We start from the raw sequence: 15,000 nt of genomic DNA, 5'->3' as shown, positions 1-15,000 counted from the left end.
TCTTCTGCTTCTCCTCTTCCTCCCTCTTCCTCTGTCCATCTGAACTCATCGTGCACCTCACTGCCTCCTGCCCATGCTCCTTGTCACTTGTCCTGTCCCGTCAGGAGGGTCTGTCCACCCCCATGGCTCTATCAGAGGTGGCTGACTCCCAGCCCTGCCCTTTCTCACGAGCTCTGGGTGCACCTGCCCGTTGGAGCCCCCCTCCACCAGGATGTCACACACGGCTACCTCGAACTCAGTAAGATCCAAACTGATCTCCGCAAGGGCATCATCTGGCCCCTGCTGACTTCCCAGCTTCACACTCTCTCTCCTTTGTTGCAAGGTGTAGCAATACCAGATTGTGGTGGCCTTGCAGCTAATTAAATCAACAAAGTATGGGAGGAAACAGAATATTTTTCAGATTCTTGGAATAGCAGCTTGACATAGTATCACAGTGATTCCATCTGCCTTCTGTTCAGAAACCATCAATACAGACCCCATAGTAACTTTGGGATCCTGTTCCCAGACAACGGCAGAGCTCGGTAAAGGGGCTACAATCTTGCTGGCCTACAAGGCCAGGTGTTCTTTCCATGAGTGAAGGTGATGGCAGGGGAGTGGTGAACTGGTGAACACACGCCCCACCTCAAAACAGGGGACAGTCTCTTCTTTTTTTTTTTTTTTTTTGGTGGGATCTTAGTTTCCTGACCAGAGATCGAACCCGGGCCCACAGCAGTGAAAGCACCAAGTCTTAACCACTGGACCACCAGGAAATTCCCAAGAGATCATATTTATTTAATGGCTAGCACAGAGCAGTTCCCAAAATGGAAGCCAATTATTACTTTATCAGCACTATTGATACATCTATGAAAAGAGCATGTTCATATGGTCAGCCTAGGAAAACAGGGTACATGAACACCACCAAGGAAGGGAAGAGCGAGCCTGGTTGATGGTGTCACAATCACTTCAGTCCCCAGACAGCTGTTCTCAGTGGTGGCTTCCCTTGTGCAGGGAGGAGATAGCCTGCCCCCAACACCTCAGCCATCCTCCTTCCTTTGGCTCTGATTCCTGCTCACCCAGCACCTTTCTGATCAGTAATTCCATCACCCATTTCCCTGTACCGGGAATGGGCAGCCCTAGATGAGCAATGTGGCCAGTACAGTCCCTGAACAGCCTTCTGGTTGGCACCCCAGTCTTGTGTGAGTTCATTCCCTGGTGCACTCAGAAAACCAGGTGCTTGAGACCATCACCGCTGGGGTTCTGAGCCCGGAACTGAGGAAGGGTCTGACCAAAACTGTCCTTCCCTCTGAACCCCTAGACATTACCCTCATGGTCACCGCCCAACTGGGTCAGCCATGAGGAACTCCTGCAGGGCCTCCCAGAAATCAAGAGGCCTGGGTTCAATTACCTTATTTGAGAATCCAGGGAAAATAAAAATGAACACTTGTCAAGACAGGTTTTTTGGGGTTTTTTTTAAATAGCTTCATTTATTTATTTATTTTTATTTTTTTGGCCATGCTGCATGGCTTGTGGGATCTTAGTTCCCCAGGCCCTCAGCAGTGAAAGCACGGAGTTCTAACCACTGGACCACGAGGGAATTCCCAAGACAGGTTTTTATAGTACATTTTAAACATTTACATTGAATAAATTAACACATTTGAAGACACACAACAGAATGCTGTTTCACTGTGCTATTCATAGGATAATTGCATGGACCTGCCTTTCCCAGGGCGCAGAAAGCCCTTCTCTATTTCTTCTCTGTGTTCTCCTGGTGACTCCATTTCACCACCTCATGCTTCAAAATTCAGCTCCTCTGCTGTGAATCCTTCTTTGACTTCCTTGTGAGGACGTTCTCTGAACTGATTTATGCAACTGCATACTTTTGTTTGTTTGTTTGTTTTTGCCGTACGCGGGCCTCTCACTGTTGTGGCCTCTCCTGTTGTGGAGCACAGGCTCCAGACGCGCAGGCTCAGCAGCCACGGCTCACAGGCCCAGCCGCTCCGCGGCATGTGGGATCCTCCCAGACCGGGGCACAAACCCGTGTCCCCTGCATCGGCAGGCGGACTCTCAACCACTGCGCCACCAGGGAAGCCCCACCTGAATACTTTTATTATTGTAATTTGGAATTGGTAGTGCTGCCTCCCACTGGCCTGGGAATTCCCTGAGGGAAGGGATTGTGTAAACACTAGTATGTAACCCCAGCACCTGGCAGTGAGCTTGGCAAGCAGTTGATGCTAAGTGAACAGATGGAGGGATGGAAAGATGAGAAGGTTCTATCAGGGACAAAGTGTTTAAAATGAGACCAAGAGCAGGAGTCCCAAGACAGGAAGTGGTCTGGGGAAGCTCCCCTGTCGGGTAAGTGGTTGGGGAGCTGTGCCTGCAGCCCTGCACTTCTCTGAATCCTGGACAGCATTCCTGTCTAAGGCTCAGCTGGTTCCCTCACCTGGGACAGCCTCACTTCTTTCTGGTAAAATCCCTGCCCATCTTCAAGCTCGGTTCAACAGCAACCACCAACCGTGGCACCTGGACACAGTCACACAAAGCTCAGAGTTGGCATGTGAGAAGCAACAACTCGAAACAGGAAATGTCTTTACCCTCATGCTCTCTTCTCCCTTCCTTGTAATATCTAAAACAAGAACAGCTCTCCAGAAGCTGTGGTTGGCCACTTGGGAAAAGGAAGCAGAGGCTTTGGGTGGAAGTCATACCAAGACTGCCATTTGGATGAGGAATCCTTGTTGCACTCATCTCTCTCACAGTGGCTGGTTGTAAGACGGCGCTCTACGGGCATGAACCCACTGGGAGTGAAGAAACCGTTGTAGCTTCCACGGGCTTCTCCAAAGCTTCTCAACAGAACTTACTGAGCACATAGCCCAGGGCTAGACAACACTGTCATTAGATACTTTTCATTCCTGAGGCCACGGCAGACAGAACTAATGGATCACATGACTCCTTCGCACCAAGCCAGAGAAGCAGCCCATCTCAATGTTGCAATCCAGGCAGCTGCAATCAATTGACTGGGGTTGGTGCATGCCATCCAATCTATTTAACGTTTCAGTTTATCGCATGCCAGGCCCATTGCTAGGTGATGCAGAGATGAATAAAACAATGTCTCTGCCCTCAAGTCTGGAGGCAGGATGTGGGTAGGGGTTGGGAAGAGACAATCCTGTGAACATGTACTTATAACCAGGTGAAGTCTCAAACCAGGATTAGATGTCTGAATAGTCTTGTGGAAGCACATGCTAAGCAATGATTAATTCTGCCTGGAAGTGTGGTCCAGAGGTGGGTCTTGAAGGATGAATAGGAGTTGACTAGGCCAAGCAAGGTGGGAAGGGTATTCCTGGCAAAAGGACTAACATATACTAAGGCTTGGGATCCAGAAAACACTGGAGTTGGTATAAGAAGAAGAAAACCTACACCCAGGGTGGGGAGGACTTTTCCCTGCATCTCTCTAAGCCACAGGTATGACATCTGTAAAAATAATAGTACCTACCTCATAAAGTTGTGGTGAGGGTTGAATAAGATAATATGTAATGCCCCCACACAGTGCCTGGTTCAAGGAAAGTCAGCTCCTTTTGATGTCTCCAGAATACCAAGGGGCAGAATTCCCTGGCAGTCCAGTGATTAGGACTCCACGCTTTGACTGCTGAGGGTCCAGGTTCGATCCCTGGTCGGGGAACTAAGATCCCACAAGCCTCCTGGCACGGCCAAAAAAAAAAAAACCAGAATACCAAGGGACATGAAGTTGATCTCTGGCAACAGAGCCAGATGAGGTTTAAAGTAGAAGAACATTTTTTTAATGTTATATTTTCCATGACTAAAATGCATGTTTATATTAGAAGAGTTGAAAATATTTTAAAAAGAGAAAGAAGAAAAAAAAACCAATCTGAGGATTGTAACCTGGGAGACAGTCTTTCAGAAAGCTCTGAGGACTGTTCTACCTGTTATAGAAGCTTTTGAGACAAAAGGTTCTACATCAAAGTAACATATTGACAGTTTCCATAGTCCAAGAAGGCGAGTAGTGGGTTATTTTGACCTCTTTACAGGATTAAGAAAGAAATGTCTCCTAAGGAGTTACCTTGCTTGTGCCAGGAGAAAACTGCTTTTTTTTTTCAGGGGGCGGGGGGGACTAGGCATTGCTGTGTCTTCTCAGGGCGTCTAGTTAATGTCTCATACAGCTGCTCATTGCACACTAAAGGGAGGGGGTAGTGGCTCAAATGGGCAGAGAGAGAATTTTTTGCTTAAAAACGTTCTCGTCCTGCCTTGCAAATATTCTTATTTTATTGGTTAGAAGGGGCTTCTCGCCGCGTGGGCACCGCAGGCTCCAGCTCTGGGACAAGCCACACCCTGTCCCATTCCCAGAGATGGACCTTGGCCTTCATCTCTCAGTCTTAGTTCTTTATCTAGGAAATGATTCTAAGATTTCAGCTGGGCACCCCTTCCTCACTGTAGCTGACCTAAGTGGGCCAAGCTTTTGTACAGGTGGGGGGGAGGGAGGGGAGGGGAGGGAGAAAACCCAGGGGCTTGTATGTTTAATGTGCAATTTCCTGTCTCTAGGAAGATCACAGGGTGGTGATGGCTGTGGGGAGCTTGGGCATCCTTCAGTCCACTGGTATCTAGCCAGCATCTACCTAGTCTGAGGCTCGGGCTCCTTTCGGCTCAGGGGAGGGGGGAGAGTCAATAAGCCAGCAACAAGCCCACGCACAGCCATGATGGCCCGAAACGGAGCCCTCACCACCCCAAGAATCAGGCCTGTGGGTCATGGCACAAGGCTTGCCTCCAGAAATCCACTCAGCTGCCCCCTTGTCAGGGAAGGCAGCCTTTCCTGGCTCCGCTCCTTCCAGACCAGGTCAGGCTCCTGAATTAGTACCCTCAGAGTCCCACACTCTTCTCCTTTAAAGCGCTTTCCGCAGTTGAAATCTTAGTAGGATTCTTTTTTTTTTTTTTTTTTTTCCGCGGTATGCGGGCCTCTCACTGTTGTGGCCTCTCCCGTTGCGGAGCACAGGCTCCGGACGCACAGGCTCAGCGGCCATGGCTCACGGGCCCAGCCGCTCCACGGCATGTGGGATCTTCCCGGACCGGGGCACGAACCCGTGTCCCCTGCATCGGCAGGCAGACTCTCAACCACTGCGCCACCAGGGAAGCCCTAGTGGGATTCTTTGATGTCTCTCCCCGACCATTCTAGAAACTGCAGGGCCTGGTTGAGGGCTTTGTTTCCTCACTGCAGTCAACTTGAAAAAAATGCACAACATAAGAGCTGTGAGTTGAGTGTATTCAGTTTCTCACTGAGCTCTGAGAAACTGTTCCATAGAGGTAACGGAGGTGCCGGGATATATATACTTTTTTTTTGTACGTCTGGGACCATGCTGGGGGGGTGGGAGGGGCTCTGGAAACACAACAGTGTAAAGAAAAAAAATGTTGCCTGTCATTCCAGTTCTAGAAGGATCAAGCCGTTAGCCACTGCAGTCGCCCAACCCAATGGAAAGAAAAACACCTAGTCGAACATAACAAGATTACTGCTAACCACAAAGAACAGGCATCTTAAGTTAATGATTGAGTACTTTTCTATGTTTGGGAAGACACAGCAATCTGGGGTCATTGAATTTTTTCTTTAGATGTGTCTCTTAACTACCTAGGGGCGGTGTCCAAAGCACAGAATTTCCCTCAGGTGCACTGTGGGTGGATGGATGGTGGGGGACCGCAGCAGCTAATGGTTGATCCTTGTAGAACAGGAATTGCAGGCAACATTTCTTTTCTTTGCATTGCTGTTTCCACAGCCTCCCCTAGGCATTGTCCCTGACATACAAGGAGCGCTCAACAAATGCACTGATAAGGGAGAAAGCCAAGTAATACCATTCTCTTTTACAGGCAATAAAACAGGCCCAGACAGGAGATCCAACTGCTTTATGCCCCTATTTCTATAGTAGGAGGACCAGGGAGCACAAGGTCACACCTAAGGGCCTCCCAGGTCCTCCACCTTCTTCTTCTCCTCTTCTGCTCCTCCAAGGGCACTGCAGAGCCAGGGCCCAGCCCCAGAAAGTAGATAAGCTTCCCAGGAAAAGATCCTACGGCAGGAGGGGAGCAAGGGACAGCCTATTTATAACAACAGTAGCACTTACAATGTATCAGACACTGTTCTTCCACAGCAACTCTTTGAGGCAGGTTCTATTAGCACCACCATTTTAAAGGTGAAGAAAGGGAGGCACAAAGAGCTAAGTGGCATGTCCGAGATAGCAGTGGGGCCTAGGTGATGGAACTGAGGCAGGAGAGCTGGAGGCTGAACTCTTATCCACTGAGTCGCCCCTGTCCCAGCGCAGAACATCAGCATAGACGTCGGAAGTCATGTATTCTTGGGCTTCCCTGGTGGCGCAGTGGATAGGAGTCTGTTGCCAGTGAAGGGGACATGGGTTCAATACCTGGTCCAGGAAGATCCCACATGCTGTGGAGCAGCTAGGCCCGTGTGCCACAACTACTGAGCCTGTGCTTTAGAGCCCAAGTGCCACAACTACTGAAGCCCCCGTGCTTAGAGCCCGTGCTCCGCAACAAGAGAAGCCCCCGCTCTCCACAACTAGAGAAAGCCCTCGTGCAGCAACGAAGACCCAACACGGCAGAAAATAAATAAACAACAACAAAAATTTTTTTAATTAAAAAAAAAAAAAGTGTCCTTCTAGCTCAGCCTTGAGTGTCCGATGTCCTTGTTTCTTCATGGGTCAATTGAGAGTCTTGATAACGTCTAGCCAATAGAGTTGTTGGGACATTAATGCACTTAGAGTTTAGTACAGTGCCCAGCACATAATAAGCGATCAATGAATGTTAATTATTGATATTCTTGCTACTGTTATGGGTGTTCTGCGCCTGAGGAGTGCAGGGCTGTATCCTGGCACGGTCTGCAGTTGAGGTCACTCTGTAAACCAGGGGTACGGGGTCCCTCGCCTCCCCACAGCCCAGAAAGGGAGGGGCCGAGAGGAAGAGGGCCCACCACTCCTGGCCCCGCCCCACCAGGCTTAAAAAAAAGAAAGAAAGACAGAAAAAGACGCTGGGCGCAGGCGCAGGAAGCCGAGCCGTAAGCCTAGCGCCAGCTCAGAAGCGCACAAGCATGGAGGGGCGCGCGAACTCCCGGGGCGAGCCCCGCGCCTGGCCCGCTGGGCCCGTGCTGTGCCGCGGCTGCGTGGAGCCGCTCATCTTCCTTGCCAACTTCGCCTTGGTCCTGCAGGGCCCGGTCACCACGCAGTACCTGTGGCACCGCTTCAGTGCAGACCTTGGCTACAACGGCACTCGTGACAGAGGCAGCTGCACCAACCATAGCGTGGACCCCACCGCGCAGGTAGGGGCGGCGGGGAGAAGCGAGGAGCGTGGCAGGGACGGGCCCTGGGCTGGAGTGTGGGGGCGGGGCCTGCGTAAAGGTTGGGGGCAGCCCAGTGGGTTAGGATATTGGGTGGTGGGCGGGGCCGGAGCAAAGTTGGGGCTTGACTGAGAAATGCGCTGCGGGGATGCTTAAAGTTGATCTAGGTAAAGCGAGTTTGAGAGTTAACAAAAGAGGGTGTCCACTGAAAAATTGCATAAACTGAGGGACTTCCCTGGTGGCGCAGTGGTTGGGAATCTGCCTGCCAATGCAGGGGACACGGGTTCGAGCCCTGGCCCGGGAAGATCCCACATGCGGCGGAGCAACTAAGCCCGTGCGCCACAACTACTGAGCCTGTGCTCTAGAGCCCGCGAAGCCCGCGAGCCACAACTACTGAGCCCACGTGCCACAACTACTAAAGCCCACGCACCTAGAGCCCGTGCTCTGCAACAAGAGAAGCCACCACAATGAGAAGACCATGCCGTGCAACGAAGACCCAGCACAACCAAAAATAAATAAATAAAATTAAAAAAAAAAAAGCACAAACTGAAAGTTGAGAATTATGTTTTATTTGGCGGACTTTCTGAGGACTCAGGCCTGGGAGGCAGTCTCTGAGATAGCTCTGAGGGACTCTTCCCAAGAGGTAAGGGAGGCGCCAGGATATATAGGAGTTTTGCAATAAAAACCAGGTAGTTGGAACATCAAAAGATTACTGTTAATTGAGGAAAACCAGACATCTCAAGTTACTGGACTTTTTTTTTTTTTTTTTTTTTTTGTCTGCACCACCTAGCTTGTGGGCTCTTAGTTTTCCAACCAGGGATTGAACCCAGCCCCAGCAGTGAAAGCACCAAGTCCTAAAAATTGGACCACCAGGGAATTCCCACAAGTCAATGAATTTAGCACTTTTCTAAGTAAGGGAAGATGCAGGAGCCTGGGCTTATTGAAGTCACTCCTCTGATATGCACCTTAGCTCTCTAGAGCCAGTGTCCTGTTCTGCCCCATCCTGGGTCTGTACTTGGGGGTGGCTGCAGTGGCCGAGGGCTTGGCGGTGGGCAGCCTGTTTGTCTCCATCCTGAGTTACATCAGGGCTCAGCATCAGGGGCGGCAGTAGTGGCTGAGGGCTTGACGGCCGCAGCATCCTTTGTTTGCTGATGTGGCAGGCGGCATTTTTCATTCACAGTGCTAAAAGTAAGAGAACGGATCTTGCCCATTTCCCATACCCCTCCAGTGTCAGTTTTTAAGAGTTGTACTAAAATTCTCTGAGGTTTAGGGCTCCAAAGAAAGTCCTCATCCCTGTATCTCCCAGGTTGGTGATGGTGTGGGCGATGGGCAGCCCAGAGTGGGGAACGGCACCCTGGTAATAAGACTCTTACCTCTGCAGGAAGTGGAGACGCTTACCTCCCACTGGACCCTCTACATGAACATGGGTGGCTTCCTGGTGGGACTCTTTTCGTCCACCCTGCTGGGTGCCTGGAGTGACTGTGTGGGCCGCCGCCCGCTGCTGGCGCTGGCCTCCCTCGGCCTGCTGCTCCAGACCGTGCTGTCCATCTTTGTGGTACAGCTGCAGCTCCACGTTGGCTACTTCGTGCTGGGCCGCATTCTTTGTGCCCTCCTCGGTGATTTCAGTGGCCTCCTGGCTGCTGGCTTTGCCTCCGTGGCAGATGTCAGCTCCAGCCACACCCGTACCATCCGAATGGCCCTGCTGGAAGCGTGCATCGGGGTGGCAGGGATGCTGGCGAGTCTCATTGGTGGCAACTGGCTCCAGGAGCAGGGTTATGCCAACCCCTTCTGGTTGGCCTTGGCCTTGCTGATTGCCATGACTCTCTATGCAGCATTCTGCTTTGGTGAGACAGTGAAAGAACCGACACCTGCCCGGCTCTTCACACTCCGTCACCACCGATCCATCGTCCAGCTCTATGTGACCCAGGCCCCGGAGAAGTCCAGGAAGCACTTAGCCCTGTACTCGTTGGCCATCTTCGTGGTGATCACTGTGCACCTTGGGGTCCAGGACATCCTGACCCTCTATGAGCTGAGCACACCCCTCTGCTGGGACTCTAGGCTGATTGGCTACGGTTCTGCAGCTCAGCACCTCCCATACCTCACCAGCCTGCTGGGCCTGCGGCTTCTGCAGTACTGCCTGGCCGACACCTGGGTGGCTGAGATCGGTCTGGCCTTCAACATCATGGGGATGGTGGTCTTTGCATTTGCTACCATCACACCCCTGATGTTCACAGGTAATGTGTGTATGGGTTCAGGGACAGTTTGTCTCAGAATTGCTGGGTGAAAACTGGGGACTGGCCACCTGCTGCCACCAAATGTAGTTCATGCCCATGTCTTTGGAAACATCACTGTGCCCCTAGCCTGCCCTGGAGGACAGACAACTAAGAAACCTCATAAAAATGACATCTTTGTTATACAGAAAATATAGACCTTCAATAGCCAAAGTAATTCACATTACCAACCATAAATATTGTTAGTAAGATAGAGCCAAAGACAAAAAACTTGCTCTTACACTAGTTGCTCCACTTCTTGGCCTCCCACAGCCTATATTCATGGTGCTCTTAAGCAAAGTCCAAGCCATTAATGCCTTAATACTCACTTCTCTGATAAGAATCACAGGACCTATCTCAAATATCCTTGGTCAGCTTCTTTGGGTTTTTAAAAAAGCCAGTCTTCTCAGACCGCAGCTATCAAATTCCTGCTTGTGTTAGTTCTTCTTTTCTTTCTTTCTTTTTTTTTTTTTTTTTTGGTGGGAGGGGGAATGAGGAAGTTAACTTTCCTGAACGGACAGATTTATTTTAATAGAGCCCTAAAATGTGTACAGTCAGCCATTCTGGAATCACGGATGTCCTAATGTGGCTGCTCGCCTGGACAGTGCTGACGGGGACCAGGTACCTTTTTCTCCTGCCCACAGCATCTTCCATGGACTCGGTGCTGGGCTCAACGCCTTTGGGGGTACAGAGATGATGAAGACACTGTCATTGCTCTGGGATTTGGGGGCCTTTCACCTGAAGGGGCCCTGGGGGGCCTCATCGTGAATGCACTTCAGAGGCACCACTGTTTTTTTTAGCAGTTTGCAGTTTTTGTTGAGGAGGTTAACAGTTGCACAAGGGAGAGAAATGGTTACGAAGGAAACAGTGTAAGCCTGTGAGTAACTAAATGTCAAGGGAAAAGGAACTTGCATTTACTGTGTGCTTGCTGTGCCCCATCATTGTCTCCTTCCTTCCCCATCAGGGAAGTTCTTCCTGTGTCTAATCCGAGTCCCTCATGGGGTAGGTACAGGACCTCTGCTACATCTCACTTGGGCACCCCTCTCCCCAACCCCATTTCCTTGATGATTGTTTCTTTCTTCACAGGGTACGGGCTCCTCTTCCTGTCATTGGTCGTCACGCCTATCATCCGGGCCAAGCTCTCCAGGCTGGTGAGAGAGTCAGAGCAGGGTGAATATCGGGGTTAGCCTGTGTCTGGTTCCTCAGGCCCAGTGTTTCCTGAACTGCGCAGAGGGCAGCCACGGGCCAGGAGGCAGCTTACCTTCCTCCCTCCCACCCTGGAGAAATAAGTAGCCAAGACAACTGCATTGCTGTCACAGTGCCCAGGGCTGGCAGAGAACCACAGCGATTTGGATTTTCAGACCACAGAGTTGGAATTTGCAGTCAGCAGCATACGATTATGTTCTTTTGGATAAGCCAAGCAGAGGATTTACTCTTTCCAGACTTCAGCTTTTCCATCTGTAAAATGGATGTGACGATGCCAGAGTTCCCTGCTTCCCTGGGGTCAGAGTGTCCAACTTTGTGATGTAGGTTTCACTGTCTCCACACGGCAGATGAAGCAGAGGCCCAGAGGGTTAAATTGATTCACCTGAGGTCACTCAGTAAATGGTGGAACTAGGATGCACACCCAGGTCTGTTTCTAAGAGCAGCAGGTCTGGAGATCTGGGTTTTAGTCCTGGCTCTGTCACACTGGCTCTGTGATCTGGGCCTGTTTCCTCATCTGTAACACATGTGAATTGCTCTTTTTTTTGTGTGTGTGTGGGGGGAGGGGTTCTTTTATAGTTTTTTAAATTTAATTAATTAATTTATTTTTGGCTGCACTGGATCTTCGTTACTGCACGCGGGCTTTCTCTAGTTGTGGCGAGCGGGGGCTACTCTTCGTTGCAGTGTTCGGGCTTCTCATTGCGGTGGCTTCTCTTGTTACGGAGCACAGACTCTAGGTGCACAGGCTTCAGTAGTTGTGGCACAAGGGATCAGTAGTTGTGGCTCAGAGACTCTTGAGTGCAGGCTCAGTAGTTGTGGTGCTCAGGCTCAGTAGTTGTGGCGCATGGGCTTAGTTGCTCTGTGGCATGTGGGATCTTCCTGGACCAGGCCTTGAACCCGTGTCCCCTGCACTGGCAGGCGGATTCTTAACCACTGCGCCACCAGGGAAGCCCCCTGCTGTCATATCTGTAAAGAGTAGCTTCTCAGGCCTCTTGGTCTTTAAATCCCAATCCGGAAACATGTGGCTCATCCACTTTTTCCCATCTGCCCTGGAAGTAGGATCTGGTGATGGCAGAGACTCTGGTGCCATGTATAGCCCACCGTGGGTTCTTTTATCCTCAGAACCCATGTGCCTTCATTCATTTACTCAATAAGCTTTTTTCTAGCACCTTCACTGTGCCCAGAGATGCCAAGGGGAACAGGAGAAAAGAACAGCTCTTACTAACTGGCTGCCTCCAGGGGGCCAGGCCCTGTGATAGGTGCATTACATACGATTATAGTGTTACCAACAATCTATGAAAGGTATTATCCTTATTTAACAGAAGGGGGACAGAAACCCAGAAAGATAAGTGTCTTATTCGGTGATCACACAGCTAATAAGTGTTGAAACTGAGAAGTAGCCCAGAAATTTATCCTAAACAGGAGATGATTCCAAAGGGGATAAACCTAAAACCATTTTATCAGACTTTATCAGACTTTTGCTAGAAGCCATCACATGTACTTGTAATATATAGATTTAATAACAGCCATTTGTTTTGTAGCACAGGCGCTTTCCATGCGTGACCTCTTCGAAGGCTTATCACAACCCATGATGTAGGAGTTCTAGCTGAGGAAGGTGACACTCAGAGAGGTTAAGTGACTTGCTCCAGGTCACACAGCTGCGAGGTAGTGGTGTCAGGATTTGCATTTAGGTCTTTCAAATTCCTGAGTGTGGTGTTTATTTCTTCACAGGCGCTCTCTTTTCTGCTGTGGCCTGTGTGAATGGCTTGGCCATGCTGACAGCCTCCGGCATCTTCAACTCGCTCTACCCAGCCACCCTGAACTTCATGAAGGGCTTCCCTTTCCTCCTGGGAGCTGGCCTCCTCTTCATCCCGGCCGTCCTGATTGGGTAATGCAGGGCCCTGACCCAGGCTCAAAATGGAGCCCTTTACCCTAACGGTATCCTCTTCTTCCTCCTCCTTCCAACCTCCTCAGTCCTGGACCTCTTCCCCTGTGGGTGTCTCAGTCCCAGCCTGACTCTCCCCTTGCAGATGGTTGCCTAATCGTCTGGGAGCGATTCCCCCGGAGCAAGGCAGAGGCCGGTAGGGGAAGGGTCAGGTTCACAGTGCTTCTTGGCAAGGCTATGTTCTCGCACCCAGTTCCCCTCATCCCCCTCCATTCCCATTTTACAGATGGAACTACGGTGGCAGAAATGTGCTAAAGGGAAGCCTGGAGAGCTTCCTCGGCTAGTTGTGACTGGGCCACACGCTAACCTGACCCACTTGTTTCTTCTCCCAGAGCCCTCTGTCTCGGGACATTGTCTTCCACCTCTCAGCTTGGGGAGGGGGATACCTGGACCAGCCCATCCAATAAAGCCTGTGTCACTTCTCCAGGAGTTGAGGGTCCCCCCGTGTTAAATCTGAACCCTCTCTCTGGTCTCTCACAGGATACTGGAAAGGGCTACTCAGTGCCCTGAATTCCAGCAGTTTTCCCAGAGCCCCTGATCTGCCTGCACCAGAGGACAGGGGGCGAGAGGAGCAACGTGAGCGCTAACCAGCTGGAAGTGTATGCCTCCGGATCCCAGTCCTCAGCAGCAGCGGCAGCTCCCCTCAAAGGGCAGTGTTCACCTTGGACCAGGTGGTCCAAGCTAGACCAAGGCCCCCACCTCATCCACACTGTGCCTGCCTGTGATTCTAGCATGTGGAATTGTAACCCAGACAGTCCCACTCAGGGCAGGCGGTGTGGGAGCCATTTGGAACAGGGATCTGTTTACCCTTTAGTTCATCAATCACATAGAACCCTCCAGGGGAGAGGAGAGGTCCTGCTGGAGGGACCAGTTGAAGCATGAGGGTAGCACCTCTGCTTCCAGCCCAAACTGTGCAGCTCACAGTGCTCAGTTCACGGCCAAGCAGCTACCAGTCACTCCTTAGTGATGAATCCGGTACCACTGGTCAGTGCCAGCTTTGGGGGGAGGGAGGGTTGTGGGAGGGACTTGGTGCCACCTGGAGGGAGAGTGCTGCTATCTCTGCGTGGGAATCAGTCCCCTGGGCTTAGCAGTGCCAATCATAATAAGAAGTCTGTATAATCATCCTGGAATGAACCTTCCGGCCCCCAAGGCATTGGGCTGTGGGGCCTTCTGTTTTCCTGTTCCTAGTTTGCCCACCGTAGGTCAGACAGCAGTGGCTGCTGGAAGGGACAGGGGCCCCTGGGTTGCCATGGGATTGGTACTGGGCGTGGCCAGCTCAGTCCTCATCTGACTGCCCATTCTCTTCTCCGGAGCTGCTGGGAGGCGAAGGGCTGCCACGCTTGCATCAGGTCAGCAGAGAAGCTCCGGGCAGAGCCCTGGCCGCTCATTCCTCAGGGTCAGAGATCTACTCCCTGAAGACACCTTGCCCTGGTCTTCCTGGCTACACCAAACCAAGCAGAATCAGTTTTTGTTACCACTCAGCCCTCTAACACCTCCCATTGCTGGGCATTTCAGCAGGGCCATGTGCTGACACCATCCCTCGAGCATCTGTAGCTCAACAGGAACCTGGAGATGGGCCCGACTCCCCAGAGAATGAGGGGCCCATTTCTAGGGCGTTAGGAAAGCCTGGACCTGAAGTTGAAAGGCAGAATGGGATTTGGTATTAAGGCACTGGCTTTGATGAGGGCCATAAGCCCCCAAACAAATCAGATGACACCTGACTCTTCAAAACAGAATTGGCCACAGGGCATGGCCCCCTGCTGGTATTTCTACCCTCATTCTCTCTCACCTGCCCTCCTAGCCAGTTTTCTGGCTAGAAATCATGCAGGTAAAATGGGGGTGGCCCAGGGCAAACTAGGGTCGGCTGTGGCCCTCTGTAGCCTGGGCCTGTTTCCAGATTCCCATCTCACTGTTCCCTGTCATTGGGAGATCAAGCAAGGAGAGGCCCCCTCCACTGACTGTCCCAGCAGTGAGGATGGTAGGAAAAAGGCTCTGGGCTGGCCTCAGGCCCAGGCTCTACGAAGGGTTAGATCAGCAATGCCTCTAATTGTCTGATGATGGTTGGACAAGTTAGGAAACACTAGATTAAATACTGTTTTAAGATCCTTCCTGTCTCATACATTCTAGAATGGAATGCCTCTATTCATGGACCTAGGGGAAGGATAAATGAGTTGGAGCTGGACTTTTGACTTTTGAGTGTTTCTTGGTCATGAGCAATTCTTGGTCTTGGAGAGGGGTGGGGTGAGGCTGACTCAGCCCCGACCTGG

General features: G+C 51.1%; 1 protein-coding gene across 1 annotated transcript; it reads left to right on the top strand.

Annotated features, from left to right (window-relative positions):
• Positions 1-6,626: 6,626 nt before the first annotated feature.
• Positions 6,627-14,905, top strand: SLC46A1 (solute carrier family 46 member 1). Its single transcript, XM_081218993.1, is given in 6 exon segments — positions 6,627-7,297; positions 8,697-9,549; positions 10,672-10,755; positions 12,520-12,676; positions 13,214-13,253; positions 13,255-14,905. Coding segments are annotated over 6 exon segments (1,428 nt in total). The 5' UTR covers positions 6,627-7,069; the 3' UTR covers positions 13,321-14,905.
• The last annotated feature ends 95 nt before the right edge of the window (positions 14,906-15,000 follow it).

This window comes from Mesoplodon bidens, assembly GCF_964165515.1.
Source record: "Mesoplodon bidens genome assembly, chromosome: 19".
Taxonomy (NCBI): domain Eukaryota; kingdom Metazoa; phylum Chordata; class Mammalia; order Artiodactyla; family Ziphiidae; genus Mesoplodon; species Mesoplodon bidens.
Note: the sequence above shows the minus strand (reverse complement) of the source record. Positions and strands in the feature narration are given on the sequence as shown.